The sequence below is a fragment of the Oxyura jamaicensis genome, chromosome 2, assembly GCF_011077185.1.
Source record: "Oxyura jamaicensis isolate SHBP4307 breed ruddy duck chromosome 2, BPBGC_Ojam_1.0, whole genome shotgun sequence".
Lineage (NCBI taxonomy): Eukaryota > Metazoa > Chordata > Aves > Anseriformes > Anatidae > Oxyura > Oxyura jamaicensis.
The window spans coordinates 108,272,191-108,299,009 of NC_048894.1; the positions used below are offsets into that span (position 1 = coordinate 108,272,191).

At 37.7% G+C, this 26,819-nt stretch overlaps 1 protein-coding gene across 11 annotated transcripts in view; it reads left to right on the forward strand.

Moving 5' to 3' along the window:
- The window catches only part of PTPRM (protein tyrosine phosphatase receptor type M), a 480,584-nt gene that overhangs the window by 356,250 nt on the left and 97,515 nt on the right, over window positions 1-26,819 (forward strand). For all 11 annotated transcript variants that reach the window (XM_035316805.1, XM_035316797.1, XM_035316798.1 and 8 more), the window contains one exon: window positions 25,792-25,943. In XM_035316805.1, coding sequence (XP_035172696.1) covers window positions 25,792-25,943 — 152 coding nt within the window. The remainder of the gene's footprint in view (window positions 1-25,791; window positions 25,944-26,819) is intronic.

Consider the following 26,819-nt stretch of genomic DNA (forward strand, 5'->3'; position numbering starts at 1 on the left):
AAAAAAAAAAAAAAAAAACCTTCAAAATCTTCAGACAGTCTCTCTACTTATTTAAACTGTCATTGCTGTTTTGGAAGGAACAGGCAAATGCTATCACTGTGTTGTGGATGCCTATCAGACAATAGTGAACTCATTTCTGTTGTTTTAACATTAGCTAATATTTATCCTAGATGCACAGTTTACAATCTTAATTGTCACATTTATTCTCCTTCTCTCAGGGGGTGAATGTGCATAATTGTTGTTGTTAGTGCCCACTTCTTCCTCTCCTTCCCAGAGGTTTATCAATAGCTGTCTACCTAAATGTGACATTTTTTGATTGGTAGTCACTCACTACACTTTGGGATATATTATATCCCTTCTTTGTGTGTGCTGAATAGCATGGTAGGGTGAATTGAATCTTGACATTTTGAAGTGAAATAGGCTTGTTTTCTTTTTCAAATCCCTGAAGTTGTTTAGTGAAATGCTACAGTCTAGGCTTTTTCTATTGATATATAAATAGAAAGAAGATTAGTTTTGAAAGCACAATGGCTGCTTACAGACTACAAAACAGTGGAAAGAAGGGAAGAGCATACCTTGATGTCAGCAACGGTTTTCTGGGGGCGGGGGCTGGAGGAGAGGAGGGGAGAAAGGAGGGAGAGGAAGACTCAGAGATGAAAGGAGATGGCTCTAAGCCTAGTGTCTGCATCAGTGAAGTGAGCCGAATGGAAGGTATTGTGGAAAGAAAGGTCATTCTTCTGTAGTTCACTTAAAACTTGTCTAAAGCTGTATTTGAACCAAATTCAGAGCAGTGATTGGACTGGGAGTTCCGTATCTATACATCATCTTCACCCTATTATTCCATGTATGCTGATTTATTCCTTTCAACATTGTTTCATCCTAAGTTACTTTTATTTCTTTGAATTCCCTCAGTTCTTCTGTGTGATCTATAGTGCTCAGGTATAGTAATGGAGATAACCACAGTTTTCAAAAAGATCATATGAAAACTTTTAAAAGATTCCTAATTTATGAGGTTGCTTGAACCTGTACTGCTTGTAGCTGTACTGCTGCTTTATGGAGTTCTTTCTCTGCCTTTGTTGACGCAAATATTGCCCACTTAAATGTGTACAGTTTATTTGCTTTTTAATTACATAAGCACAGTATCCAAAAGAACAAAACACAGGGAGTGTTCTCAAATGCTGAGAGTGTATTGTAACATTCAGAGAACTGAAATACAGCTTCCATTAAATGGTGAGATGTGCTAGGAGCCCAATATCACAACCATCACAGTACTAGTTATTTGTCACAGAAATAGATTTTGGTGATATCTGAAACAAGCAAAATTGCAATTTTCAACGCCACAGTTTGATACTATTCAATTAGCTCCATCTACTTCATCATTCATCCATTGCAGATATACAAACATTCACACAACCTAAACAAGGTATTCGTGGATAAGACTTTACTAACAAGAGTTTTTTGCAAATTTTCCAGCTTTCAACTAGCTGCTGGGTACACTTGAAAATTCCAAAATCCCAGGAACTTTAGACACACCTGGAGATAAAAGAACAATTTGTTTGCACTAGAAATTGCCTGAAAGTGATGAAAAACCTCGTATCTGTCAATTTCTACAGGGAATTTACATCCAATCCAATCAGCACAGCTTCAGTCCACACCCTTCTCAGGACAAAACAATGAATGGGTGTACAGTACAAATAAACATTCAGAGCAAAACAAGAGGAATATTTTTTAGACCTGTGCTTACGCAAGTCAGCTTTGAAAGTATTAAAATAATACTGTGGCTCTAATTCTGCTGCTCTCTTGAGGTGCAACCAACCATAGGGCTTCCAAAATTTTTGAATCATAAATTAAGAACTTGTGACTTATCTATAGCAACAATAAATGTTTAAATTAACATTACTAGAATATATACACTCCATCCAGAGCTTTCTGCACGTTTCAGACCAAGACTGTAGATTTTTAAATCACTTGTTCTAAAAGGAATACAAGAGAATGTGTGGAGAGTTTTACTCAATTCCTAAAAACTCTAAATGAGTTGGTAAGTGGGCTGAATGAATAATGCAGTATGGTAAAGAAAGTTCAATAAGCTACAGCTATTATAAAAGCAAATTTTCTCATAAAGGATTTGAGGTACACACTCCCAAGATGTGTTGAGCATTTGCACACATAGCTCCCACTCAGGTAGTTAGTAACCAATGCAAGAGTTTCACTCATTCTCTGTAAATGTCAATGGAAGAGCAGATTCACAAGTTTACATTTAATAGACTTCTGAGAGGCAAAATACAATTTACAATACAATAATGGCCTAGAGAACATTTAAGTTTATGGAATTATGAATTAGTTCACTTGGAAAAAAACTTAAAAGAAGCCCTGAGCATCATCAAATTAAATATATAACGTTAAAGTCAGTTAACTGTGGTAGAGCCAATTTGCATATAATGTGAGTTTATAAATAGAAAAGCTTGGTTAAGATGATCTATAACAGGAATATAGAAAGTCATATCATATTATACTGCCTTGCACTATTAACCTGCCAATGCAGAAAGATGCACATGTATGACATAAATATAATACATAATGACGTATATACACTATACGTACAAAAATAATTTGACACATCTGAAAAAAAGAGACTTTAAGCTGTGATCTAGACTGCCAAAACCAAATTCCTGTTTATTCAGTTACCTTTCATATTTAATTGCCTACCTAGTCATCTGTGGACATAATGTTGGCATACTCTGTGTAATATGATACAGTCTCATTTTAGGTGTATAATGAACTTCAGTTTCCTAAGTGGAATTCATATTAGGTGACATTTTCCTTGTGGAGAAAATAGCATTTCTTTGAGAAGAAGCTTTATGGCAAAAGATTAGAAATCTAAGTTTTGTCAGTTTTAGCAAAATATTTGCAATGGCTCACAGTTAGAAAGTGTGCTAAATGCTTTTGTGGTGGATTTCCATAGACTAGGCTAAAAAGATACTTTCAGAATTTTATAACTTCTTGAACTCCTATGATTTCTGTTGATTGTACCTCAACAGAGTGGCACAGTTAAGAGTCAAGAACTTCTTGAATGGCATAGGAAATGAGATGCTGTTTAAATGAGGCAGAAAGGGAAAAAAAACAACAACTTTGTTTTATGCAGAATCCACCAGACTCTTCATAAATTTCATTTCCGCATTTGGAGTGCAAATGTCGAAACAAACCTTTGACATCATGCAAAAATAGGAGCATTTTAAGTGGAACCTTCAAACTGGATGTTTTATTTCACAGTTGCCTTTGTCTCTTCTGAAGACCATTCTCACAGAAGTTAAAGGTCTCTTGATTAGAGCATGTCACTTAGCATGAAAATGCCAAGGATTTAATTATTGCTGTTCTGTTGCCACAGCAATTGTTGTAAATTAATTTCTCTCTTAAAAGTAGGGCAGACGGGGGAAAAGCAACTGGTAAATGCATCCAGTGTAATTTTCTCCTCCTCTTCTCAAGAAGCCGCATAACACTCACAATTGAATAAAGTAACCTGTGTTGATTTCTCCAGCTTGTGACATAATCAGAGGGAGGAAGTTTATGGAGAGGGAGGGCAATCCAAGTACCAGACAAAACAATTGCAGGTGATTTTTGTGATACACAGAGCAAATCTTATAACAGAATTCCCAATGAACATTTGTAGTCTTCATATTAGAAGTCTGGTAGACTGACCCTTGGGGCAAACTTCAGTTGGCAAACAAACAAAAGGAACTGTCTAGTTTATAGAAAACCTTGCAATCTGCCCACCATGCCCACCACCGATACAAAACAGATTTTTACAAGCCTGTAACACTTAGGGAAAGCAAATACCAACTTGTTTTGACACACGTAAGAAAACTGAGCATTTCCTGGATGTATATTAGCTTTTCAAATGAGTGTCTGGCTTTCCCATCTTTCCCCATCTTGGGAAAATCTGGTTCCCCGAGGACAGAATGGATTTTATATCCTTCTAGTTCACCCAAGGGAAGAAGTCCTTCTTCTTGCCGTGGTGATGCTGAGCCAACAGAGCAGAGCACACTAATTACATATGAGGGCCTACCAACATGTGCTTATGACCCTGCGGTTTTATTTGAAGTCCATCTTAGCTTTCCATTTATGTGGAAGCGGAAAAGTTAACAAAGTCAAGCATTACTGCTTAGGATTTGGAAAAAAATACATTCTCCTGCTGTACAAGTTTCTCTCTTAATTTGCTCCTACAAAATCCAGCTGTTGTTGTTAGACCATTTCAGAAACACAAAATGCTTTCAGGCAGCTTCTCAAGAGCCTGTACTGCAATCAATCTCATAACAAAGTGAAAGAATTCGAGCTAGAATAAAGTAGTGAAAGAATTCAAGCTAGAAGTTGTACAACTCTAAAACTGCTCTTAATTTGGTCAGTCTTCATGTGTAAAAAAGAGTATTGAAGAGGAAGAGAAGTTTCAGAGTCACGCACTGAAAATAATTACAGTCAGAAAAAGTACATGAGCAGAGAGTAAAAGATTGGGCATTTAAGAAAAAAGGATGAAAGTAGGCACAGTAAAAATAAACAAATTAATGACCTGTAGATCCTACAAGGAATTTTTGGTCTCCATAAGTCAGTGAACAGAAGCATGAAGAGAATGGGTTTTTAAGGTAACTTACATTTAAAATAGTGGGGAATCTTTTAACATAATGCATAAAACTATGAAACTGACTCACCATTGTGCTGCCTGGGCTAAGAATATAGTAAGATTCAAAGGTTAACTGATCATCTCAGTGGATCTGAAGAACATACAGAATTCACATTGTTAAAATTTGATATAAATGCCGCTAAAAAGCATTTTGCAAAGGAAGTACAATTTCATATTTTAAAATTAATGTCAATCTCTTACCATTAAGTTAGCAGAAACAGTTTTTTTTCACATCTACATTTTGTGGTATAAAAAATTCCCCATAAAACATCCAGAACTTCACAGAAACAGGGTATTAGACCAATTGGTCTGAGATCTAATCCAATATGGCAATTCTTACCTTATGATTAATGACATTCCCTTTATCAACAGCTGTGATTCTGACCTTTGTGGCTCTGCTGGTTATCTCCTGATTTATACATTTTCATAAACTGCTTCCCTTTTAGAATGAAATAAAAATCTAAAAAACTTTCATTCAATTGCTATAACCTTTTCAAATATTTGCTCTTAACAGAGACATTCAAATAATTTGTTCACAGAAACTCGGACTGTACATCAACAGCTCTCTTTTAAAGTATAATACTCTATTAAGCCATTTTTGTATGCATTCATTATGAAAGCAAAAATATGCTATGACATTTAGGAGAGGGATAATGTAATTTTTCTAACCTCCTTGCATCTAAAACTTAAATCTTTGTTTTGGACACCCACTTTTAGAAATGTGCATCTCTTTCTTTTAGTATTATGGCAGGGTTAATAGTATTCAGAGATCCCTTTCCTGGTTTGCGACGCTAGCGTGATTCAGGACATGTTAGCTTGATGAGTTATAAAATGAGCCAGTTTATCTTTAGTTTAGCCTGTGATCAGTGGGGAGAGTGCTTTTCCTTTGGGAACTGAATGTAAAATAACTGAAGCAGATTGAAGTTGGCAGTGACTAATGAAGTCTTGTGAAGGAGTCAGGAATCAGTGGGTTACTACATAGGATGGATTGAGAAGAGAGTTACAGCAGCCTCTTTGTTGAGTCTATGCTCTTTGTTTTTGGCATTCTAAGTGCTTCTGTGAAGGAAATCTCTTCTAAAAAAATAAAACCCTGATGTATGTCTCTGAAGCACGTACATTTGCACACACATTTGTTACAGAGAAGATAATTCTAGACTTCCATGTTTAATGAGCCAGTGTGGTTGCCTAAAGGTGTTCTACATGTTAATAATTTTAATCAGTCACGCAGAATTTATGGAGCTGGAATTCCAGTTGAAATTAGCAGGAGTTACAACTGCAGTCATTTATTTCTCTGAGAGCTCCCCCTACTCTCCCCCTTTGATAATATGCCCTATTGTCACAGAGTCTGGCACAATAAATCAGCTGTAATGCAAACGCCACCAAGCAGCCCGCTATGGGACGTGTGCACAGAGCGAACTGCTGTGAGTAGAAAATACTGCAATTGTCTTTGAATTTGCTCTACGTGTAAATTCTGTGGGCATGGAGTGAAGGCTGAAGGAGGGTGAGGAGGAGGAGCACACCAGCCTGGCCTTGAAGGGAACAGCAAAGGGGCAGAGATGGCACAGACCAGCCAAGCCCCCTGCCCTCAGCCTGACAGCTGACCCAGGTCAGGAATTGCTACAAAATGTTTCTGCTTTAAGCCCATGATTAATTGATTTGAATGACTGCCTAGCCTCGACTCAGTGTACAGCAGGATGAAAGAGGTCAAATGCTGAAAAGTGGAACATGCCCTCTGTACGCAGTCTTTGGAGCTGGGCTTTCTTCTGTGGGCAGCGCTGTGGCAATGCTACAGCCCAGACCGTGGTTATGGGAGTTTTTCAGCAATGCTACGACAATTCAGAAAACCACTGTGGTGCTACCTTATTTTTGTTCCTGAAGTGTTTGGTTAGCGGAGCCTTTTGTTGAACGACGTCTTTAAGACTTTGTGTTTTTTTAGACGCCAGTATCTCACAATAACCTGGAGATTTTGACTGAAGCATTGTGAATCAAACTGATTCAAGCTCTCTACAGTCTGACTGTCCCAGCCTGTGCACACAGAGAGCAACAAGATTTGTGTTTTCCACCTCATTAAACTGACAGCAGAAATTAGTTTGTGGTATTAAAAACTAAAAAGTTAAATTACAGCTACACGTGTCCTTTTTGCAATGGGGCGTGTGAAAGATGTTTGGTTTTAATGTTTGCTATAATGGAGAATTTAAATTGCAATGTTTGTCAAATCTCTAATCTTTGTTTCAGAGTGGAATATTAATTACGCTTTTAACTATGAGAGGTAAATAAAATGAGCATCCACTGCCTGCCTAAGGGTAAATTGCAGATTACTGACAACGTGACATGGCGTACTAAATGTCAGTTTTGTCAAACAAATTTAGAGGAACAGTTAAACTATTAGCTTCCTGTTGTTAGAGGGTTTTTTTTTTGCAATGAATGACTGTTCCTAGCAGCAGGGGCACTGTACCATATGGAACACTAACAGAGCTAAATTGAATAAGCGAGATGAATGAGGAGATAGCATTACAGACGCACTCAATTAGTTTATAACTGTCTATTAACTTCTGTTGGTGGTTTTGAATAAACAATAGATTAACTATTACACTCTTTTATTTTTTTTATTTCTGAAACCGGTAGAAAGACAGTATGATGATGGCACACAGTGAAGAAGATACTAATCAGTTTCTTTTTTATTATTATTATTTTTACCCCCTGCCTCTTAATAACTCAACCTGTGTGTTGTTGGAAGGACAAGCAAGAAATAAAATGCATTATTTCCAAGAAGCAGATCAAAATAATTCAGATGTGGTTACGCATGCAAAGCAGTTCTTTGAATACAACTACCAGGAGTTAATATGCCTGCTTCTTAGGACCTAGTTCAGCAGCAGTGAAGCACTAGTACAGCATGCACTCCTAGCACTGTCATGGTGATTTATTTGGTGGTTAAAAGGAAGATTGCTGAAACAAAAATATAATTAATGTCTGCCTATCTTTCTGTGCATAATCAGGCATAAAAACCCCAAACCACCTTCAGCCCCTAACTCCTTTAGCAATTCAGTGTTGATGCATTAGTGTGCCACTGACAAGGGAAACTTAAAACACGTTTGATTTTGTGTACAGGATTATGTCCCACTAAAGTCATTAGTGTCAGATTATTTCCATCTAATTTAAATTAGAAGAAAATAAGTGCAATACAAGATATCCATTTCTTCCATTTCAAGGCATTGGAGATAGAGAGGGATTTTAGAAGGCACTGAGCTTACCTCATATTCTATTGTGGTATTTTTGTCCATTGTTGTTTAATTTAAAATGTCTGGCAAATAAATGTCTGAGGACCTCAATCAAGCTATTCCACATCATGCTTTCACATTAGGTGTTCAAGCACCTAATCAATGAAGGTCTCACCACTTACGAACCTGAACTCCAGAACACCAGACATAGAAGGCAGGCAAAGTATGTGAAGAGATGAGTGTTGGACTGAGGGGATAATATAATAAATACAGCAAGACATGAGTAGCTTCCAGTCTGTCAGTGAGAGTGGTCTATAATTGCCATAAGCTTTGTCACTTTGTGATTGCTTGAAGTTCAGCACTTTCAAATGCAATCCTGTGTCAATGGGAAATGTTGGAGAGGAGGTGCTGGGGGCCCAAAGGAGTGCTGGGAATAATGTGTGAGTAGTTAGGGAATGAGGGACATTAAGCCAAAGGAAGCTCGGCTCCAGTATTTATACTGCTCATAAATAAGTATGTTTGAAAATGCAGTTTCTGTTTTCTGGACCAGCCTCCCATTTAGGTAATAACATTCATCCTACTGAAATCCTTTCATCTGCCAGCTCAGTGCAGTCTCATTCTCCATTTTCTGAGTAAAGAGTAACATTGCTGTCAAACTACTAACTTCCTTCCAAGATCCATTTTACTGACAAGTGAAGTGATTTCTGGCTGTACTCTTACCATATGTATTTCACAGGCAGTGATGTAAGTTTTAATTAGTAAAACTCCATGAAATATTTAAAACTCCTCAGGTTATGTTAATGAAATGGAAAAATAGCTTGGGACTCTTACATCATATGGGAATACGAACTTCGTACATCAGAACAAACGAAGAGGCAGAGACAGACTCGGGCTGGGGTTGAACAGGGGAGATGAGATGTCCCTATCAGATGCAGACCACAATATTAATACATTCCTATCCATATACAATCTTGATGTGTAAAAAAATACGCCAAATTATGAAAATATTTCTGCCTGTGTCTGGCAGAGTAATCTGTTTTTTTTCAGTTTTACCTGCAAAGCACAGTAATTGAGTGTTGTGTTTAAACCCCAGGAGGCAGCTCAGCACCACACAGCCACTCACTCACTCTTCCCAGGTGCTATGGGGGAGAGAATTTGGAAAGGTAAAATTGCAAGAATTCATGGTTTGAACTACAGCCAATTTATCATAGAATCATAGAACGGCTCTGGTTGGAAGGGACATTAAAGATCACACAGTTCCAACACCCCTGCCATGGACAGGGACACCACCCGCTAAGTCAGGCTGCCCAAAGCCCCATCCAACCTGGCCTTGAACACCTCCAGGGATGGGGCATCCACAGATCCTCTGGGCAGCCTGTGCCAGTGCCTCACCACCCTCTGAGTGAAGAATTTCCTCCTATCATCTAATCTAAATCTCCCTTCTTTTAGTTTAAAACCATTCCCCCTTGTCCTATCATTATCTGCCCTAAGTGGCTCTCCATCTTTTTTACAAACCCCCTTTAAGTACTGAAAGGCCACCATGAGGTCTTCCCAGAGACTTCTCTTCCCCAGGCTGATCATCCCCAGCTCTTTCAGCCTTTCTTCATAGGAGAGGTGCTCCAGCCCTCGGATCATCGTTGTGGCCCTCCTCTGGACCTGCTCTAACAGCCCCACATCCTTCTTGTGCTGGGGGCCCCAGACCTGGATGCAGTGCACCAGGTGGGGCCTCAAAGGGGCAGAGCAGAGGGGGACAGTCACCTCCCTCCACCTGCTGCCCACCCCTCAGGTGATGCAGCCCTGGACGCAGTTGGCCTTCTGGGCTGCAAGAGCTCACTGCTGGCTCACGTCAAGGCTTTTGTCCACCAGAACCCCCAAGTCCTTCTCTGCAGGGCTGCTCTCAGTGAGTTCTTCTCGCAGTCTGTGCTCATGTCTGGGATTGTCCCAACCCAGGTGCAGCACCTTGCACTTGGACTTGTTGAACGTCATTAGGGTTCACTTCTATGGGCCCCCTTCTCCAGATTGTCCAAGTCCCCTTGGATGGCATCCCTTCCTTCTGTTGTATCAACTGCACCACTCAGCTGGGTGTCATCTGCAACTTGCTGAGGGTGCACTCGATCCCACTGTCTTTTTCGTTGGTGAAGACACTCTGCAGCACCAGTCCCAGGATGGACCCCTGAGGGACCCTGCTCCTGTCCGGTCTCCACCTTTATCTTTACCTTTACTAGGTGAGGCCTCCACCCATGCCTTTACTAGGCAAAGCAAAAGCCTCATGCGCAAGCAAAGCCAAACCAGGAATTCATTCACTGCTTCCCACCAGCAGGCAGGTGCTCAGCCACTCCCAGCAAAGCAAGGCTCAGCATGCAGAATGGTGTTTGGGAAGACAAATACCATCACTCCTAATGTCCTCCTTCTTCCTTCTTTACCCCAGCTGTTATTGCTGACCACGACCTCCTTTGCTCAGCGTGGGCCATCTGTCATTGCTGTGTCCCCCATAGCCCCTGGTGCACCCCCAGCCTCCTTGCTGGCAGGGCAGCACGAGGAGCAGAAAGCTCCTTGGCTCTGTGCAAGAACCGCTGTGCAGCGACTGAAACATCCCTGTGTTATCACCACTATTGTCATCAAAAGTCTAAAACACAGCATCATACAAGCCCCTGTGAAGAAAATTATCTCTATCCCAGCCTAACTCGTGACACTGAGAAACTTTACCCAATTCCTGAAAGTACCTGGTACAGTAGAGGAAATAATTCTGTGCTGATGTTTACAATTTTACCAAACTTGCATCCAAGTGCCTGAACCAAGTGCCCACGTATATACTTCAGCTTGCATTTATGAAGCCATTTCTTCAGAAAATTCATGTTTATCCAGTTTTTTGCTGCCATAACTTCTCATCTAAAGAGAAATAGAGCCTCTTCACCTGTAGTCCACCTGTCTGTCTCAAAATATTCTTACAAAGTCGTTGACAGCCCTGGTGTTACAGTGTATTTTATGAAAACACTCCTTCAATAGTGAGCATGTGTCCCTAATGAATTGCACAGATGTCCATTTATATCCTCTCAAATTATTTATGTTCTTGCTGTTGGAGAAACCAGGACTATACTATTTTTATCCAGTGTTAGTAAACCTAAATGTTATTGTGTGACTGTTAAGAAGCAACTGTTAAACATTGCCACGCAGTCAGGGCCAGTGTCATTCCATGCAGTGATGTGAGGTTTGACAAAAAGCTCTCGTAATTGCCCAAGATGCAGCAGTTAGGTCATCTTTTCATTACTGGATTTACTGACTTACTAAGGTTGATGTCCGCAGTAAGAGCCCATTTGGACAACTTGTTTTGACCAAGTAAAAGTTAACAGAGGGAAGCCTGTTAGCTTCATTAAAGAGGCAGCAGTCCTTTCAGGGAGGAAATGGAAATCACCGTTCTGAAGCCCTCATTCTCTTAACTCTCCACTTAAGTCAATTGTAAGGAGCCTTTCTTTTGTAATTTCCTTAAAAAGATACAGCTTTTTAACAATTTGCCTAGATAAGCTAGGAAATGTCAATCTAGTCAAAACATTTGCTCAGTGTCTGATCTTAAATTTGTTATCCTTTGAATCAAATAGTGCATTAAAGAGAAACTGTCATGTTCTAGTTTATGAAAGAGAGATATCTGAAGTTGTATGATCGCATTTCTTTAGCTTTAGAAAACAATCACAATGCTATAGGTATCTTCAGGTGATTTTGTATAATTAAATACCCATAATGTATGTATTATAGATTACTCATCCTCATTCAGTAGAAAATATAACAGCTCTTGTGCCAAAACACTCAGAGATATATAAAAGTTGTTCCACAGCAAATACTGTACTATTTTAGGAGCATTCCTGCTCACTGCTTTTTTTTTTTTCAGTGCAAAAAAAAATTTCAGCAGTTCTCTAGACAGATAAATAGCCACATACTCCCAAGTAGTAACAATGTCTTGCAAGTTAATATCCTTCTAACCTCCGTTTTTGATTTCTATTACTGGGACTTCCTATTCAGACCTGTCTCCTGACCTAGACTGTGGAATGTTACATGCTGAAAAACCCTCCCTCTCAAGTACAATCACCCAAATCTTGCAGAACTAGCACAGAGAATTCTGTGCTAGCTACATTATTCAATAAACTCCTAGAAAGGATATTATTAACCATTAAATTCTTCAGGAGTGCAGAATCATTTTTATGGAACTCAAGCTAAATTTTGCGGCGGAGGTACTCCTTTCTTCATTATCAAATGCTGATGTTATTTTTTTAATAAAGGAAGAGCAGTTTTCCATGCAGCTGTCACAGTTTACATCCTTTCTCTGTAAATAATGAGTTGGAGAGTTAATTTTAGTCTGCCACGTTTTATCTTAGAAATATCATTATTGTTTGTTATTAAAGAAGTGTGAAAGAGTAGCTTACAGTCTTTTCAATTAGAAAATACCAGAAAGCCTGTTAGCTTTGTTTCTGGCTTCGCTGCTGCCTCTGTGCGACACTTAAGACAGGTCTGTGTATCTCCATAAAACTCAGTGTGCTTCCTGTATGACATCAATAAAGTAAACTGTAATATCTCAATATATTTGAAGTACTGTGTATTATGAGAGCAGCAGCTATCATTGCTGTTATAATTGCAAATTCCAACTGACTGATATTTTTAGTGCTGTAGTAGTATTTCAGGGTTGTTACCTTCTGAAGAACATCACAGCACCTAGCAACTCATGTTAATGCGTATAGTGGAATGGATGACTTCAGCACGGGATGGACTGTGATATTACTTATAGCTTTAGATCCATTTGCTCAAAAGGAATTTCACCATGTAAGCTGTATTCAGAAGTTTCACATGATTCTTTTCTGAAGGTAAAAGATGTTAGCATGTCTTTAAAGATATATTTTTACATGGTTTGTTTGATTTGATAAAAAGTACAAGTCATTCATTTTGTCTTCAAGTGTGTTTCTGTGCAGCTTCAGGTACTGCGGTAAAAAAAAAAAAAAGATTCCTTAGTCTTTGGATTACTCTGCTTTTTGGTGGGAAAACTCTTAAGTAAAAATCTCATATTAAATGCAAATATTAATTAAAATTATTTTCAAACATTATTGTTACTAAAGAGGTAACAGCAGCTTTCCTTGACTCTTGTCTTACATGTTTTAATTAGGAAAGCTTTTGTTGTTAATAGGTTTAAGTCTGACAGATGTAGAAATGAAGGGATCTAAATACACGTATTTGAAATATTCTTACCTAAAGCCACCATGGCATGCTGCTTTATCAGCTGCCTTTTCCACTGTGGTATAAAGGGCCCTGAAGTGGATTAATCAACCTTCCTTGCCTCATATTAACGGCTTTGTTATGAACCATTAAATATAAGGCATAAAGCCTCAACACATGTACCTGCTGAGAGAGAAATAGGGGCTGGACAGCAGCACTCGCTGTTTATAAAGGGGGAGGCTGACAGTTTCTCCCAGAAGCTCCATTACTGTGCATGGGATAAGGCTGGATTGAGGGTGCAGCTGCATCTTAGAGTGACCGAATAGTGTCAGCCTCACAAGGGCTCAGCTGGACCACTTACTCCTATAGTCACAGCTTTGGATTACCAAGCAGTCCATCTGGCACTGCAGTCCCACTGCCAATTAGATGCAATAGCCATGATTTGGGAGAGCACTTGAATCATTTACAAGCCCTGTGCTGCTTAAGAACCACTGCTTAGTGCCCTTCCTTCCCTTAGCTGGGCACAGAGCACTATTAAATTGTAGCATGCTAAGAATGTGATGCTCAGGGTATATCTTCATGCATCCCACTAGTTGTTCTACCTGGCTTAAGGGCATATTTCAACATGGACCGGTTTCAACATTCCCTTAGGAAAAAGTGAATTTCTTTCTTATATGGCTGAATATTGCCTCTTCTGAGTTTTTAGTCAGTGACTTTTGCTGAGAAAGATTTCTTTTTGTGGAAAGGAAAGGAAATGTATTCCTATAAAAGGCTGATTAAAACTCTATGCAGTTGGATATTCTGAGTTGCTGAGGTGTATTGAATATTACAAAAGCCTTGAAGGAGGGAAAATGGATTTGGGGAAATAATTGCTTAGAAAAGTGAAAGGCATGTGATGGAGGTAGAGTGTGGGTAGCACATCATGTGTGATTTTGTGAATGTTCAGTACCAACACTAGCAAATATGTTGTAGAGGATTTTGTCTGTATTGGGATATAAAGAGGGAGAAAATACTGAATCAAGTGAGGAAGTATAGGACTCTGGTTTGAAAGTCAGAGTGAGCAAGGAGCACTTTCTTGCACAGAAGACAATATACCCAGGAACTTCAGAAGTACCACCCACAGCAGGATTTACATCAGAGCTAGGACAGTGTGCTTATCTGTTTGCCAGAACATCTGTGCTAATACAATGGAATTTTGCATCAGCAAAAAGCCTTTGGCTGTTTTGTATTCTGTTACTGGTGAGCAGAAGCAATGAATGAGTCAGATTAGATTAAGCCTATCAAAACCTATACTTTTGGCTTTGCAGCACACCACTACATGTATTTGGGTATATATTTACATATATACAAGTATGCATACAATATGTACAATATATTTACATATATTTAAATACAAAACATGCTAAAAGGAATTTCTTAAGAGAATGTTTTGGAGAACTTCAAACAATTTACTTTGACTGTGTTTTATGTCCTTATGATAAAGCGAAATGCCTTAGTTTCTGCCCAGTGAGAGAGAGATCAATGCAGAGATCTAAATGCCTCAGGAGAAAAATATTTTCTGTATTTAAAACTGTCACAGCTACTATTGCATTCTATTAACTTGAGCCGATGCAGGCCTAGAAGCAACTAGTTAGGTGCCATATACATTTGTGAATCTGCTTCCTCCACTGGGACTTGGAAGACTAACCCTGTAGTGAAAGAACCAAATTATTTCATGTAGAAAATAGCTGTCCTATACACGTCAACCTCAGGCGCACCGTAGGGTTAGTGATTTTCTGTTTGTGGAAGGAACTGCTTATGTGGCACATTTCCTTATAAAGACAGGCACTGACCATGCATAAGGAGCTTGGAATAGAGCAGATCTCAGAGAGAGAGTCGGGTGTGCAGTTGGGTGAAAAGATGATGAAAATACCACGTAATAGTCACGTCTGCCATATAGCTCTGTAATTCCCCACACCGAAAGTACCTCTGCAAATCTGGTGAAAATTGGGTATGGGAAAAGTCATCCTGGAACAAATTTTCATCGGTTTAACACCACCGCCTGCTTCAGTCTGTGAAAGCAAAGGGAACGTGGACACCTCCAGTGCACACCACCCCTAGGAGTTTGAGGCTTTGCTTAAAACTGACAGCTATGGGATAAGAAGGTGTTTTCTTTCATCATTAGCCAGCCTTTTATAAATGGTAATTAGTTTCAGGAAGAGAATTTCAAAATCTGTCATGGATTTATTTCTGTGAAAAGCTTTCATGTTTGTGTTGTCTGGCACTATACATCACACAGCTACCTCCTCCTGAGTAGGCCTCAGTGTTGTCTGTTTATTTCTTTATTCATATCATATGATAATACTATGGAGAAAAAGAAGAAAAAAAAAAGCTGTTGAGACAAAAGGGAAGATTCTTGCGGTGTCAAATGCAAAATATATTTTTTAAGCAATACGTTAAAATGCAGTATTCTTGTACCCTGTGCAGTCTTTAATACCCGTTTACACAATACCATGAAGAAGATAATCTGAAAGCCTAATATGACATACACCTCTTTCATTCATCTGAATTGTTTACGTGCTCTCTCTTAAAATGAAAGTATGCATGTATATATTATTTGCATACCAAACTATCTAGGTATTCTTGTTAACTGTAGATTGTTAAGATGGCATATATGCTAACAAAAGAGAAAGTCCAGATTCTGTGTAAATTTCATTTACTGTTCTTAATAGAGTTAGCTAAGAAAATGAATTTTCTTTCCATGGGGAAAAAAGTATCCTCAATCAAAAGGAAAGGTCAGGTGCTGAATTTTCCTGTGAACATACCTTTCAGAACAGAATGTCTTCAGAAACTTCAAATACTTCATTTCAATAAAGTTGAAATAGCGTAGTAGAAAGGATGTAAAATAATGTAACGTCTTTTTATGGGTATATACAATTATTATAGCTAAAATTGATACAAGTCAAATACAATGGAAAATGGAACTCATCAATCTTCATTAAAACGAGAACGTGCATATTATTAATACTACATTTGAAAATCAAAATATAATTTACCTTTTTGCATGGAAAAGGGTCGCATTCTCATGATGCAGTTGAATGTGAATAAAAGTAGCTCTCTTATGAAAAAAACTTTATTGTTAAATATATTTCCACAAGTTTTGGTCCTTAAGTTAAATTCATTTGCTCCTTAAGTTCATGCAGCGTAAAAAATGATAATAAATAACTAAGTATATGTATATAAATAAATATCTGAATAAATAGCTAAGTAAGTAAATAAAGTAGCCAAAAAGAATCTATATCTTTAGTTATTTGACTTTATGTAGTTTTGTTAGTATTATTGTGTATTGGTTATGACTGTACAACTCATGTGTAGAACATCTCTGAAGGGGCACAGTCTAGGATTGTGTTCAGATCTGTAATCCCTTAAATCCCTGTGGTTTCCTTTTATGAAAAAAGCCCAGAACTAGAACATTTAATGGGAATAATAGGATAATTTGCATCAGAAGGGACCTTTAAAGATCATCTTTTCTACCTCCCTGCTCAAAGTAGATTTAAGCTAAATCAAATTGCTCACAACATTGTCTACCAGGGTTTCAAGTATCTCCAAAGACGGGGATCCCGCATCCTCTCTAAGAACCTGCTCCAATGGTCAACTGCCTCAATGGTAACAAAATTTTACTGATATCTAGTGGGAAATTCCCGAGTTTCTATGTGTGTCTAGTGTACCTTGTCCTTTCATGACGTGTAGTGTCGAGCTCTGTCTTCTCTATACTCTCCAATTAGGTAGTTTAAAACATCAGTAAGATCTCCTGTAAGCCTTCTCTTCTCCAGGCAGAAAGAGAATGGATTCAATTCCCTGCTCAGCCAGGTAGTGTTTAAAAGCCTATCTCCTTTTCTGTCACAGAGTCCTAATCCCCATGGTTCTTAAGAAGAGAGGGAGAACTCTCTAAAACCTTCAAAAATACACTGCTTTGAAGAGAGTAGTTTGAGATTGACTGGACCAGAGAGTATGACTGGTTTAGTGAACAGGACAGCTGCAAGAGAGAGCTGGGTGCTGGTCTGTTCCTACAACAAAACCTATGGTGATATTTTTTTGGTACAGTGCACTTGTTTCACCCCTTATCTGCCTACCATGATTTGGCTGCTCCCTGATACCCCAGGTCTCTGCCTACCTCACTATCTGTGTATTTTTGTTATACATTTTTACAGTTCTGGAGGACCTATCAATCCATTAAGCATTGCATTCACTAGTTTCTTGATTAATTAGAGGATAGTAAGAACCAAAACACAGATCTAAAATTCATATTTCAAAATAGTCATATTTTGAAACAAACTCAGAGAGTTTGTGGCTTTTCATTTTTCCTCTTAGTTCAGTTAAGTAGAACGGTACATTTTGTTGCCTGAATTATTATTTATAATAAACAAAGTCATGTTCAGAATTAGATAATGATCAATTCTGAAAAATGTCACTGCTCTCATCTCATTGCTTTTCTATTTTCCTGTTTAGGTAGTTGGTAGTTGGGTTTTATAGTGTTTGGGGTTCTTAGTTGTTTGTTGTTGTTTTTTTTTAAAGTGTATGGGTAGATTTCTCTGAAGACTAAGACCAGTGACTAACTTGAACCAGAAATAGTGCAGCCAGGAGCTTTCTAAACACAGTTCTGCCAAAGCTTCTCAGATTCCTTATCTACTGTAGCCCAGAGCCTTTCCTGAATAGCCTGACAATCATACTAAAATGCACTGAGGTCTTCTTAGGTGGACAAACAAGAACTAAACTGTAACCATAAAATTATTTTTTGCTATGAGCTAGGACAAGAATCATCCAATTTCAAGTAGAAGTTGTTGCATCAATCTGATATACCATGCAGCTACTTTTTTTTTTTTTTTTTTTTTTTTGGTACTGGCTGTTGGTCAGTCACCATTTTTTCTTTTCAGCCACTGCATCAGCAAAGAAAGTCTGTCAGTGCGGTGGCTCTGTGACCTGAAGTGTTACTGGGTTTAATTCTATAACCTTCACTTGCAGAAACTCTGATAACCTGACACAGAAGTTCGTACAAAGCAGAAGAATCAAATAAGCACAGTTTTTAATGATGTCACTGCAAGTGAACCTCAAAGCATGTGCTGAATACCACAACTGAGGGAAGAATATTTAGTAGAAAGAGTAGATGATCTGGCTGTGTACCTGTGGCTGAGTCTGACCCATATTTTTCCATCCGTTTTTCCTTCTCTTTTCACATTCCCCTCCATGTTTCCTTTTTCTCTTTTCTGATCCACGCTGTCCTTAAGTCATGGCACACTTTACCTGTGACATACTGCTAATATTTTGAAAATGGGATGCAGCTAAATATTTTTTCTTTATGTTTTATCATCACTTGATGCTAATGAACCAAACTACTTGCAACAAGAATGTGCAAAAAGACCATTATAGCTCTGATATGCAATGAGAAACAAACAAGCAAACAAAAAACAAAGAATTAAAACTTTTTGTTTATGCTCATATATAACGAAACTGTTTTCCTTAACTTCCAACTTCACTAAAGAAGTTTGTACTCTTTTTGCACTCAAGCCTTGTAATTCTGTAAGATAAATGACTCCCCCCACCTTTTACTCATTGTCCTTTCTCCTCCCTCTCCTGCCAGTACTGGGAGGCTTTTTTGTTTCCCAGTACTAATTTTGATGTTAGTAAAAGTACCTCTATGTCACTGCAGCAAAATGAAAGCCACGGTGAATGAAAGGGTGAAAAATGAAACACTATGGTATCAGGTACACTGTTTTCCAAGTTCTAGAAATATCACAGCATTTTTTAAAAAAAAAAAATCATTAATTTTTCTTTATCAGAGAAGGCAAGAGCATAGTAGAGGTGAAATGAATAATGTTACCACTTGATCTTACACAGGAAATTGATAACAAAAACAAACAGAAAGCACCTAGAAGACATTGTAATAAGCCACCCGTTTGTTAAGTTGGGTAAAAGGACATGTGCACCCTTGGCTATTGTCAAATATTCACAATCTGTCCTACAATCTTCTATACTATTGCATCCTTGCTTTCTTGTGACGCCAATGCAAAATATATGTTGGATTTCTTAGGTCAAAGAAGAATTTTATAACTAATACAGGCTTACATACTAGGAGAACCTCAGCAAGGAACAACACTATGCAGCAGGATCCTGCCTATCTTTTTTTGGTTTAATTTTCTTGAGAAATACTTTCCCTAGAAATGCTAGTTCCCTGAAGTGGGGACAACTTGTAAAGCATTTTATTAACTGTTCGCTAGTTCTTGCAGCAAAATTTAGTGCCTTTGTAAATACTTCCCCTAAGTTTATTTCCCGTCTGATAGAGAGTACACAGTGTAATGGCACTGTGAAATAGCATTTTTGAGCATTCTACATTTCAGTATAAAACATGTAAATGTGAAATTTAACAACAGAAGTTTGCTATGAGCAGAACTCCACTATCACTGATGCCACGCTATTTCTATTTTGCTTCCTCACTTGATTTCAATAGCTTGATATTTATGTCTCCACCTATTCAAGGGAGATGGAAGGGGGTCCGTTCAGACTGTTGGTGTTTTGATAAGAACTGTAAAGCAGAAGAGAAGTACTTACTGCTTCCAGTGAAAGTTGTTGAATATGGCCTAAAAAAAAAATTACCATTTTGGTTGAATTGTATTAGATAGTCAGGTTTCTAAAACTTGTTTTCTGAGAGGATCTGATAACAATAAGAAGTAACATAAAGAATACAGATGAGGAGTTGGAGACTTGAGGTATGTCCTAAAAGGATATCTTAAATGTAGAAAGTAGTGTTTTTAACTTCCTCATATAGGTTAGAATTATACACGGTATTACAAAATGTGTTGTGCTGAAAAACAGAAGCAATAGGCTAATATGAATTCCATTTTACACATGTAATTCTCATAAATTTTTGTGATGTGTGTTTTTGTGTCTGCCTTAGAGAACCTGTTTCCTGAAGACAGGAAAACAATCACAGTTATTGACAAGGGTTATTTTGTTTTTGAAGAAAAAAAAAAGTGCAACATAATATATAAAAATCTATTAACATACAATAAACAAGAATTAAGTCAGTTACTTTCACTGAATTTCTTATATGCTTTTTATGGAGAGCTTTTATTAGATGATATTTTCAGACTGAGTGTCCCTGAATCAGTGATGCACTTTATATGATTTCAGTAAGGCATTTTTTCCCAAAATAATTATGAGTCTTCTTTCAGCATATCACAGACAGCAAAAATAGATGGGCAAACTTCAGTTCTGCTTGGGATAACATAAGTAGCCTAAACAGTGTAAAAAGGTGAGGAATTCTATGTGTTAGGAAGGCAAATAAAGTATTTACATTCTTTTTTGCATGGTCTCCTCAAGGAGTTGCCTTGAGATTGGCAAAACAAGGAGTGTTAATGTAAGCAAACTTGTATCAAATTTTGGATTAAAAGTCCACCAGACTTAACATCACATCTGTGTCAGTGGCCAGTAGAATCATTAGAAGAATGTACGAATAGATCAATGATAAAGTAATGTATTCTCCGTCCTCCTCTCAGGCCTTAATAATTTTTTCTTTTTAGAAAGTTTTTAGTTTTGGTATCTCCAGAGTCCTGCGGTGATGTGTTTCATAATTATTTTTGTGTGTGGGTGGAAGTATTTACTTTTGTATTTAAAATATATATGTATATCTGTAGACTTTCCTTTTATGGTTCTTACCTTGTCAAGAAATAGTGTTTAGGTTTTCATTGCATACTTTCTCCAGGCTTTTCATGTGTTTTTAGACTTTTAGTGTATTCCCAGTTGAACTACCTCGTTTTTAAACTGAAGACTCCTTATCTATACAAGGACTACCATTCTTCTGATAGGATCTATTCCTTTGGTCTTCCTATCACTTCCGTCTATATTTTCTAGCTCAAGAAAATCTTTTTTTTCAGATAGGCACATAGCAGAACTGCATGCAGTTCTGTTTGTTTTTTTTTTCTTTATTCCGTTGCTTGAAAGAAAGAAAACATACTGATTTAAAAATGGGAGCACCACTCATTCTGAAATTGGAAAGAAGGAAGCAAGTGTTTCGCTTGATTCAAATAAAAATGTTTTTCTCACTTTTCCTATATTAAGATATAAGGCTCATTTCTTGCAGAGCTTGAGTTGGTTCAGGTTATCAGCCCCAGTCACACACACACACATTTTTAAATTTCTTCTTTTTAGTGTTCTTATGTTTATCTAACAATGGTAGTGGCCAATTGTGTCTCATGTTTTGCGTCTAGTGCTTTACAAACACAGACAAAAGGGAATCTATGTACCAAAGACTTTTTTATTTAAGTCAAGGCAGAAGAGAGAAAACGGATACAGGTAAATAGATGGAAAATGAACCAAAGTACTGATCTGTAGCAGCATCTCTTTTCAGTTATCAGACTGATTGTTGGAGGAGGGTTTAGGGGAGGCATCAGAGAGAATGAGAATTTCGAGAGAGGAGTAGGGTCAGACTAGTAGACATTTCACAGGGAGACCTCAGCAGGAAAGGACAGTACAGGGGAAGATGGAGCATTTGAGAATTTCACAGTGGCTGTTAAAATAGGGACAGATTGTGACAAAGCCTTTACTTATTATTCTCCTGGGCTGATTTTATTAATAATAGTTTCAGAACAGAAAAAAATGATACCTAAAATCTCACACAAGGTATTTCTGGGAGTCTGTATGGTTGTTTGCTCTGCATTTTACAGTACTGTTAACCATCATACCAGTTTAAAAATTATCACCATTACTTATGCCTTAAAAATACCAGTGGTTCCTAGCTAATCTTGAAATTGTTCTGAGTATCAGGTTCCTCTTTTTTTGAGTCTGCTATAGTATGTCCTTTTTCTTCATATAGTGATTATAACACTGTGTGAAAACCTAATCATTTTTCGTTTCCTTATATAAAGAATTTTGTACTAGGTAATCATCATGGGAGCTTCCATCTGTTTTGTTTTTCCATGTGGTTGTAGCACTCTTCCCTTAAGAAGGAGGAACATCAGAGAGTAGCTATGAAGTGTCTTTTCCATGAGTCAAGGTGATCAAATATTTAAGTCTTTTTTTTTCCCCTTGTCCCGTCCCCCCCTGAAAATTTACTTCAGATCTAAGAGCAAGAATGGAGATGATAACACAAAGTACTATGGTTTTACGTATGTCTGAAATTTTATATAGCTAGAGCTTCCCAGGGATCAAGAGATCCAAGGAATGGATGAGTTGCAGATTGTAGCACTAAGCGGTATTGGAAAATTGCAGATGTAAAAAAAAAATGTTATGTTCAGCTAAAGTTTACTTGACTAAGTCCAGTGGGTATTTTTGTTCACAGTGCAGAAGTCTGGCTGGTGTCTCTGTCTTCCTGTAGCAGTTGTTTCAGATTTGAACTTTTCCCACAAGACCTATTTCCAGAATTAGATTCAGATTCAGAAGTACTATACAGTTGTAACTGCCATAAAAACAACCTGCTATGGCTTGATTATGGGACCAAAACCAAAAATGAAGGAAATTAGAAAATGTCTGTAATTTCTTAACTAAAATTATCTGATGTCGTAAAATCTGAGCTTCGTGTTGTTGGTGTAATAAGCAAGAACTCTGGGTTTCCTTGGGAAAGATACAATTGTCACTGTAAAATAAAGGATGTTCCTTGTAACAGCAGGTTCTTCAGATGTGCACCCTACAGAACATGTAATTTTTTGGAATCACACTGAGTGGCTGGTGTAATGTATTTCACCGTATTGTGAATTTTCAGATAGGGATCAGTATCACTATAATGATGCCCAGGGCAGTTGTCCTAGTAACTTTTCCTTAAAAAAAGGTTAAGAAAGAGTTGTTGCCTGTTCAGTAGTACATAGTTCACATGCAAGAAATTTTGGAGGAAATGCTGAGCTTCTGAACTTGATAGCAAGTAAAAGTTTTGTGAGTAGAGATATCACTCACGGGTGCACCAATGGACAAGCAAAGGTCACGATACACTGCATTTTGGCCTCTTGATACTGCATAGTATCTAGATAGCTAATCAGGTTGATAACTGGTTAAAGAGAACCTGCTGACTTTTGCCTTGGTGCTGAATTATCCTAAGTATTTTCCTATGATCTGCACAGCCATGAAATAAAGTTAAGTACAGTACGTGGCTTACATGTGAAGTTTCCGTGACACAACACTGTGTATGTTGGCCGCAGCTGGCCACTATTTAGGATTCACAACTCAGCTAATGGACTTCCATTAAGTTGTTCATGCATAAGGAGATAAGTCTCAAAATAGACACACCTCAGATTCTACGGCGTTGCTTATTCATTATGATTAGGGATGAAGGAGGGGCATATGGAGGACACAAAGCTACAAGATAGTACTTGAGTGACATTTTGCTGTCTCTGATAATCAAGAGTTCAGACTACGTTATCTAGTGGTACTTCAGAGTTTATGAATTATGAAATAATAAGGAACTAGTTTCCCTGTCAATGTAAACTAGTGTAGATCAGAAAGGGACTTTTAAATTTCTTCCATTTAAACTCCTTATATTACATTAAAATTCAGAAATGAAACCTTTGTTTAAGACAAGTCATTTTTTCTGTCTACCACTGGTATTCCAAATGAGAAAATCAGGAGTTAAACTTCACCTACAGGAAGGATGTGCATTGTTATTATTTATTATCTTGACAACAGCCTTACACTCTTCCTTAGCTGGATTATCACTAGTGAATTTTGAAATCCCTAATAATGAGCATTTATGGATGAGTTTTTGTTGCACATCTAAATGTCTAGTGTAGGATAGAGTCTCACAAGTGGCTGCCATTCGACTGACCATAAGAGCTCTCCAGCTCTCCTTTCCAACATCAGTCACAGTCTAAAGTATGTTCATGGTGGATCAAGCTAATGCAGGTGACTCCTAGGCTGGGATTAGCAAAAACACTACTCATTATTGTACTTACTATAATAGGTTTTTAAGGCAGAATACTTTCATCACTTGGATGCTTGCCCTGATGAATGGAGCTGTAATCCAGCAGCATATTGAGGACCAGATGTGACCCTTAATACTTTTGAATGCAATTACCTAATACTTTTGTATGCAATGACCCTGCGCTTATAATTACTACTATTAACAGTGAGACTTTAGTTTCAAAGCCCTTTAGTTACGGACTAAGATACTGTTGAGCTTGGTACTTTATAGGTACAGAACACAACTGTGGCTCCTGCCCAAAAAGCTTATTATCTAGGCGTGAGGTAAGAGACAGCAGGTAGACAGATGGAGAGCATAGGGAGACTGTGATGCAATATTGATCAGCATAGCAGGCAGTAGTATCAGTACTTTGGCAAGTATGTCTGTAGGCAGGTTTGGAGAAGAATAGTGAGCTTTCTGAAGGGACGTTTATAGAAAGCTCTTCCCATATACTGCTACTGTCAACGTGACAGGAAGCACAAGTGCTTGTTTGCAAATCCAGTGGAGGCTGGTATATTTTTTGTGTGTGTGTGGTGGAAACATTTTTTTCATACTGAATGAGAGCTAACAAAGAGAAGGGCTTTGAGAGTACAGTTGGTTATGTTTGGTGCAGCAGACCTCAAGAACTGGAAGGAAACATAGAAAAGATAATGATTGTCTGTTAGTTTTGGTTGAAGATATTTAAAAGACCGTTCCAGCAGGTGGATACAAGCTAGTTCATTATGTTTTTGACAGAGGAAAAGTTACTGAGCTGAGATATGAGAAAATCAAAGTCTGTGGAGCAGTCATTTCTGTGCAAAACCCGTACTTTGAAGATGCTATACACAAGGGAATTTGGAAAACTGTAAAGAAATCTATAGGCAAGGGCTTGGAGAAAAGCTTAGTCTAAAACAGAGTCACAGGCCAGGGAAACAAGCCAAATAGATGTAAAATCCATCCTTAGAATCACAGTTGTCCTGCAGAGCTTGAAGGAAAAATCAAGAGAGCAGTCTTGGACATGTTATTTTTTGATGGTATCTAAGCACAATTAGATCTGGGGGAGACTGGGGGAGATTTTAATTTAGATGGATCTTAAAGAGATAGGTCTGGATAGGAGAAGTATATATGTCCAAAGCACTTCCGTAGTTTAATGACTTCCTATTATTTTATCAGAATCAAGATCTTGTCTCTGACAGATCATTCCTGCTCACAAACAACTAACTCTTGTGCCTAATCCCACTGAAATGAAGACAAGAGTGACAGAAAATTGTCTTTAGAAATGCAAGTCAGTTTGAAATGTCACTTGCTTGTGCAAAGTATGTAAGGGATCAAACACAGAGTCTGATGTACAGCAGTTAGCTGTATTATGCATTGTCTCAATGAAACAGCTCCGGGTGTTTCTACGCATGTGAAGTGGAAATTGTTACTGATTTGTCAGTCCTGGTGAAATCTTATCTCCTATCATTTCTATTTATGTATTTAAACAGATGTAGTCACTGATATAGTAGCTCACAGCACCTTTGTATCTATCTGAGTATTAAACTTTAATTCAATGGTGCTCACCAAGGTCTAAGGTGCTGTTCACCATAAGTCAGGGCATTGGCACCTAACCCTAGATTGTCAGATGCTGTTCAAAGATGCAAGTGTGAAATCAATTATGTTTCCAGAAAATTAGTAATAATTGCAAATATGTTAATAATATGTTTACAAACTATAATACTGGTCTAAACAACATGAAGACTGTGTCTGCTCACTGGATTTTGTTGTTGTGTTTTTCTTTTTTCTCTTCTCAACATTCATTTCTTAAGAAAATTGGCTAAAAAGCGGAAAGAGACATTGAGTAGTACACGGCAGGAAATGACAGTGATGGTGAATTCAATGGATAAAAGCTACACTGAGCAAGGCACCAACTGTGATGAAGCTTTCTCTTTCATGGATACGCACAATCTAAATGGGAGATGTAAGTCTTTTCTTTTTCTTTTCCTTTTTCTTCTTTTTTTTTTTTTTTGAAGGTGGAAGAAAGGTGCAAATGGTTTTTAAAATATTCCTCATTACTCAGTCATGGAAAATCCATGGAACCCAGACTCTCCCACTGTGCAGCACATTACAGCATGTATTCGAATGAGCAAGACAGTCAGACATCAAGAATAGACTTCTTTAAAAATAATAAGGATAATTGAGCTTTTTTTTGTCCATCCTTTTCTTCTGCAGAAGTGCAAAGACATTACTGAAACAGCTGTAGTTTTACCTTTTTCCAATTTCTATTGTGTTAAAAATGTTATATCCCTCATGCTGTCCCATGTCCTTCAACTGCTATCCCTGCTTCCCTGCTCACTTTTTTTTTTTTTTGTAGGCATAACTTAATAATGGTGATCCAATTGTCTTATTATTTCCAATTCTAGATGATGCTCTTTCTGTTGCTTGTGCAAAGGAAGAACTCAGCTGAATTATCTGCTCTGCAATTTCGTAAGAGATTGTTGAAAATTCTGCATCTTCTTGGATCTACCATGAAAATAAATAGAATTCAGGATATATTTTTTTCTGTATTCAAATTTTAGTCAAGGACTTACACCTGTCTGGAGGTTAGCAATGACTAAAGACAGGGACTGCAGTAGTTTTTTAGAGCTGTTAAAAAGAATAGAAAAAGAACAACTACGTTCAAAAAACATTCTATTTTTTGTAGCACAAAACATTCTGTTTTTTGTAGTTCTTAAGGAATCTAGTTTTTTCTTGTACACCGATGTTTTTTAACATCTTCAGAATTTATCAAAGATTGAATTTTGTTTCAAGTACTGACAGTATGTGAGGCCCAACTCCCACTCTTTAATAATAAGCT